This window comes from Oncorhynchus nerka, linkage group LG13 (assembly GCF_034236695.1).
Source record: "Oncorhynchus nerka isolate Pitt River linkage group LG13, Oner_Uvic_2.0, whole genome shotgun sequence".
NCBI classification, from domain to species: domain Eukaryota; kingdom Metazoa; phylum Chordata; class Actinopteri; order Salmoniformes; family Salmonidae; genus Oncorhynchus; species Oncorhynchus nerka.
In genome coordinates, this window is record NC_088408.1 from 49,068,198 (window position 1) to 49,074,543 (window position 6,346).

The 6,346-nt window shown below is 41.2% G+C and overlaps 1 protein-coding gene across 1 annotated transcript; it reads right to left on the reverse strand.

Moving 5' to 3' along the window:
- Positions 1-496: 496 nt before the first annotated feature.
- On the reverse strand, positions 497-3,082 carry LOC115139628 (forkhead box protein A2-like). Its single transcript, XM_029677229.2, has 2 exons — positions 2,637-3,082; positions 497-2,028 (listed from the first exon to the last, which is right to left on the reverse strand). Exons 1-2 carry the CDS (start codon positions 2,703-2,705, stop codon positions 850-852), a joined length of 1,248 nt encoding a protein of 415 aa, XP_029533089.1. The 5' UTR covers positions 2,706-3,082; the 3' UTR covers positions 497-849.
- Positions 3,083-6,346: the final 3,264 nt, after the last annotated feature.

Consider the following 6,346-nt stretch of genomic DNA (forward strand, 5'->3'; position numbering starts at 1 on the left):
GTGGGGTGTGACATATGACCAACGGGAAATCGTTCGGGAATTGTCAGATTGTGCAGAGGAAAACGCCCCTTCGTTGTATAAAATGTCATGTTAATAATAGACTAACCGAACCCGTTTTATAAATAATAATAATAATAACAATAATGTGGTTATGTTAGGTTTAATACAATGAATAAAGCATTATTTTGGGGTGTGGTGGTCTTCGTTTAGTTTCTTGGCGAGAATTGCAACCTTTATCCTAAATATGCATTTGGATATATTGTCTTATTGAATAGTATATAGGCCTATAGTGTAGGCCTATAAGTAGGCCTATAAATACAGACACATTTCTTTATTCATTGATGCTGCTAATCTTTCATTGTTTTATATTTTACCTAACTGCTAGTCTCTTAAATAAAGATGTTCGATATTTTTAACATTTTTCATCATGGTTAGCCTATTGCACAATTAACCTTTAACCTTATGCGGTTGCCATATAATAATGCAGACAGAAAGGTAATATCAAATAATACTTTAATATAGATTTTCGCTTGCTACATGAATACACATTAACAACTTATAGCCTAAGTTATAAGGGATACACAAACGATATTAGCACAGAGCACATCTCACAATTTGTAACATACCGAGGTGCCTGTGAATCCCACAGTTACGCCTTCAATTAATGTAAAAGTGTCTGTATGAAATAATGTCGTCACATATCAACATACTCTGAACGAACATGACATTGAATCAGTCCCTTCCATGTCCAATGTCCATAAAAGGTGATCCATAAAACAAAAACACGACCAATTTACAAATGTACAAATAGTAATTGTTAGAAAAAGTTAATTGAATGCCGATTCAAATTCAAGAAGAGTTCATGATTGGCCTCGAATACACACCTTGGTAGTAAGAAGTGTCTGCGGGTGTAGAAGCAACATCTAAGCCCGTTTTAGCCGACATTGAGCCCATGGACAGCGGCCCTGTCATCGGTGAACCATAGCCGTACTGCATCATCTGTTCATAAGTTTTTAGGTCCATTTTGTGGTGATGCTGCTGTTCCGACGACATTAGATTGTTGATGGAGAAGGGGTGATTGAATGAATAGTGGTGCTCCGGCTTCAAGTGCGCTTCGTGCACGAGTACCGAGTGATGCTGAGACAGAAGATGGTGAGTCTGTGGGATAGGAGAGAGCGCGTGCTCCGCGGTGCTCATTACCTGCTGCCGGGGTTTCGGGTTAGATACAGTCCGCTTGACGTCTTTTACGGACGGGGTGGGGTGGGGTGATTCGTTTCCATTACAGCTCTCTGGGCTGCTGTTAGAGCCGCCCTCCGGAGTTTTCTTCCCGGTCTCCCTGCCGAGGTCTTTCTCGCACCTGAACCGCTTTTGCCTCCGGAGATAGCAGCCGTTCTCAAACATATTCCCTGAGTCCGGGTGAAGGGTCCAGAAAGATCCTTTGCCCGGCTTATCTGGGGACCTGGGCACTTTGAGGAAGCAGTCGTTGAAGGACAGAGAGTGGCGGATAGAGTTTTGCCAGCGCTGCTGGTTCTGTCTGTAGAAGGGGAAGAGGTCCTGGATCCATTGGTATAGCTCATTCAACGTCAGCATCTTTGTGGTAGACTGCTGTAAAGCCATGGTGATGAGAGAAATGTAGGAATATGGGGGCTTGGCGTGCGTATAGCTTCTCCTGTATGTTTTGGGGTCCCTTGACCTTATGTTGGACTGTCCATACATGGGGCTCATAACGCTCATATTATTATAGGAGGTCAAGGCATTCATCGATGGAGACGGGGTGTTTATGGGGCTCATGTTCGGGTTCAGCGCCGCGCTCATGCCCGCCATCCCTGCTCCCATACTGTGCATGGCTCCGGAGCCCGGTGACATCGCGGCCATGGAGTGGTTCACACCCGTGTTGACGTATGACATGTTCATGGGGCTGCCTGACATGTTGCTGGTTGAAGTCATTCCAGGCATGCTCATATAGGTGCTCATCGAGTTCATTCCCAAACCGGTGTGTTGTGTCATGTTTCCAACTGAGGTATAGCACTGTAGAGAAAAGAGTGCACAACGTCAATAATATCTTTAACAATGTGAATAAAGTTGACACCTATTAAAATCACCTCGAAATAATTATACCTACAGAGATGCGTTTTTTCAGTTGGCCAAATATCCAATCTTAATTTGCAACTTCAAACAATTACGTTCAAACAGTGAAGAAGTGCATGTAGACCTACACGCTAAAGAATATTCTAAAGCTATTTTATAAAGGGGGAACAATTAGTCAACGAATGTAGCCCAATCAGGCGAAGAGATCATTGTAGGCTCCTTAATAGCCTAATTCGATACATAGTCAAAAGGCAAATTATATGCTACGATTAAATAATAAGAAATACATTTAAGTTTCAATTAGATTTTCTAAATAATAAAGATTCAAGTAATACATTTCGTAAATGTTCTTTCCATCCTCACTAGACATTGGTTAGGAGAGCGAAGAGATCCGGCAGGATTTCTATGGCGCCTCAAGTCAATATTTGATCACAAAGTTAATATTATCTCAAGGATAATATTGAGTTGTATAGAGTTGTATAGACAGCAAAATGCATATATATATATATATATATATATATATATATATATATATAAACTCTACCCACCTCGGGCTCTCCGTAGTAAGCGCTCCAGTCTGAATGCTCGTGTCCTTCCATTTTAACAGCGCTTAGCATTGTGGACCGTCCAAAACCAATTTCCGTCAACAGCCTCTCTCAGTCCCAGCAGAAGATTAAGTGACAAAAAACTGCACTAAAACCGATAGGGGACTACAGGCAACCCAGGTCGTTTAGTCTGCGTGCTGCCTGGGGACTGGTTCATGCGTATCTCTCTGCCCGGAGTGCCTTCAGACGTTGTAAAGCGAATGACGATGACAAGAGTTGTAATGACGTTAGCTCCTCGTCTTGCTGTGGTATAGCAGCATGTGTCGCGTTGGCTCTCGACCCTCCAACCCTCACTCATTCAATGCCCTATTTGAATAATCTGCTCACACCTAGGCACTAGACTCCTCCGTTGGCCCTCTGTTGTACACCTGCGCTGTCTGAAAAGGGCAAACCTATTCGATCCAATACGTCAAATGTGATTGTTTTCCACCAGAAAAAAAAGACAAGGAATTTTGAATTCTAAGAAGGCTTATAGGAATGTGGTTTGGCATCTTCTGACCGAGTATTCTCATTTCTCTCAAGGAGTGTGGTCCTCGTCTAACCTCATTTGCATTCCTATCACATTTTACAGTTTCAGCATGCAATCAAACATTTTGTCAAAATAAACAAGGAATTTCCTAACCAGTTATTTCACCAAACCACGATGCTTCATCGATATAATAAAAAGGCATATTGATAATGGAGATATTATGGGTGACTATAAAACACCACTTTTAATACTTATTTAGGCCATATTGAATAACGATTGACGACTGTAACATGGGAATGTTTTTATTTGAGCAATAAGTCCAGGGGTCCATGCATCGATTAAATTCTGGAGTGAGGGGGCGATAAGGGTAGTCTAGTCTACCCAGTGGTGATGACAGAAATGAACAACTTCGTAGAACATTGTGTGCAGCATTTCGAATTTCGAAACATCGTAAACAAATGTTCAGGGTCAACTCAACTCGAGGGACGTTGTAAGATTTTGGATCGTTATCATTAACATATAGGCATAATATTGTGCATAATTGTCTCTTGAATTCTAAGTGTTAACGCAACTAATGTAATTACATCATTTAAATTTGTATTATACCTCCGTTGTGTATTACAAAATACTTCAGTGGACAATGTGAGCTCTGACTCTGAAGTACACTGAGTGAACAAAACATTTGGAACACCTTGCTAATGTTGAGTTGCACCCCCCCCCATGTTGACTCCAATGCTTCTTTCCCACAGTTGTATCAAGTTGGCTGCATGTCCTTTGGTTAGTGGACCATTCTTGATATGCACGGGAAACTATTGAGCGTGAAAAACCCAGCAGCGTTGAAGTTATTGACACACTCAAGCTGGTGCGCCTGGCACCTACTACCATACCCCGTTCAAAGGCACTTACATATTTTGACTTGCCCACTCACCCTCTGAATGGCACTCATACACAATCCATGTCTCAATTGTCTCAAGGCTTAAAAATCCTTCTTTAACCTGTCTCCTCCCCTTAATCTACACTGATTGAAGTGAATTTAACAGGTGACATCAATACGGAATCATAGCTTTCACCTGGTCAGTCTTTGTCATGGAAAGAGCAGGTGTTCCTAATGTTTTGTCTACTCCGTGCGCCTGGCACCTACTACCTACCATACATACCCCGTTGAAAGACACTTACTGTCAACAGAATCTCAATTTCAAACCATATCAAACAAATATTTTTACACGATCTAGGCCTATTTTATTTTCCCCTGATTTAGTTAGTGGCTGTTTGGAGAATAGAGATTATTCAAACATAACACTGTCTCTATACTCATGTGTCGGACCATCATTTTATTGACTTTTTGCGAAGGCCTTGCAGCCTTGATGCCCTATGTTTGATATGCCGGTTTCAAGAGAAGCAAAGTTTATCTAACGTGTTTGATCACTGGAGCTGGAATGGATATCCGCAGCAATCGCTGATAAACCTAGCTACGGAAAACAAGGATACTGTCGAGGTGATATTAATGGAGCAGTTCAACTGGTAATGTATTTGCCAAATACACACTATAGTACACGCGCACAGGCCAGCGATGGAATCTTTAAATGATGGCGTTGGAGGAATTTTACATCTGATATTTAATTGTGATAACTTCCATCATCGACTCTTCATATTAATTCTGATAATAATGTCACGACAAAAAAGGGCACACTTGTTAGAATGTATTGTAAGCCATAACAGATTCATGAGAAGTATACCAACATTTGTAATGTCAACGAATTATTAATGCGGTTATATATATATAATATGTAACACATTCATAAGAATAGCTTATGAATGTATATATATATATATATATGCATAGCTTATGAATGTGGTATGAAGTCATTAGGATGCCCTTCTATTAAGGGTACTGTTTAGCCTGTCATCAATGACAATTTGTGACAATGGTTTAGTGCTGCCACATAGGTAGTTAACATGTAAACATTCATCCCAGATCACCTTGTTTGACCTCACACTATCTTAAGGGGTTCTGTTGACTGTTAGGTCAACCAGGGTCTTCTCACAAGCACTGATACAGTACTATCTGGTGGCCTACTGTAAGTGTATTGCTCCTATCAAATGCGCTGAGGCTGATTCATCACAAAGTGTGTCAATAAAGGCACCACAATGGCCTTCAAGTCAATCATTACTTTAGGCGTAGAGTAACATTAGCACATTTTTTACAATTTGTCTCTGCCCAATGTTATTCCCTGAAATCTATTTGATTGGGTGAATTATGTGTTTTCTGAGTGAAAAAAACAAACTGTCAGTTATGACTGTGGATGTGTTGCATTCTCAAAGATTGCATATTGGCCAAAACACATTATATTGACCAAAACACATATTGACCAAAGAAGGAAAGAAGATAAAGAAGAAAAGAAAATAACAGTACAAACTATAACATGCATATAAATATCCAGGGAGTAGGAATCTAGGAATGTGCCAGTTTCATTACAATGTTTTCCACTGTGGCATAGGGAGTTAAAAATCCGCCTTAATTCGTTGTTCTGCCAGTCACCCTAGTCCCCCAGAACAACTTTTCAAGAAACACAAGGGTAAGAGGTTAAGCTAGTGATTAATAAAGAGTCTTTTCAGTGTGAGACGAAACCACTAAATGTTTGCTGCCATTTGCCTATAGTGACAGCAAACATACCAGATTGAGGGAGGCTTTGGTCGGGGCCTTTATCCTGTACAGCTGTGACAACGGCTGTGGGCTGCAGGTTTGCGGCCTGCCACAGTGTGTTTACCTGGAGACGAATCTGAAAGGCGGTGGGACAGGGAGGACACACAACCAAGGTGAAAGGGAACAAGAGACGGCTGTTTCAGATCTAAGGAGAGCGGTTATTGCACTAGCTGGCTGGACCACCGTGCTCTTTGTACACACACACACACACACACACACACACACACACACACACACACACACACACACACACACACACACACACACACACACACACACACACACACACAGGGTCCTAGAACAGAAAGCATCGCTCTTAATGCACCAATACACTCCTTTTCATATTGAAAGCATATTGTGGGTTGAAACGGAAGACAGTTTAGATTTCACAGGATCCATTGGTATGTACAGTGCCTTCTGAAAGTATTCATACCCCTTGACTTATTTCACATTTTGTTGTTACAGCCTGGATTCAAAATG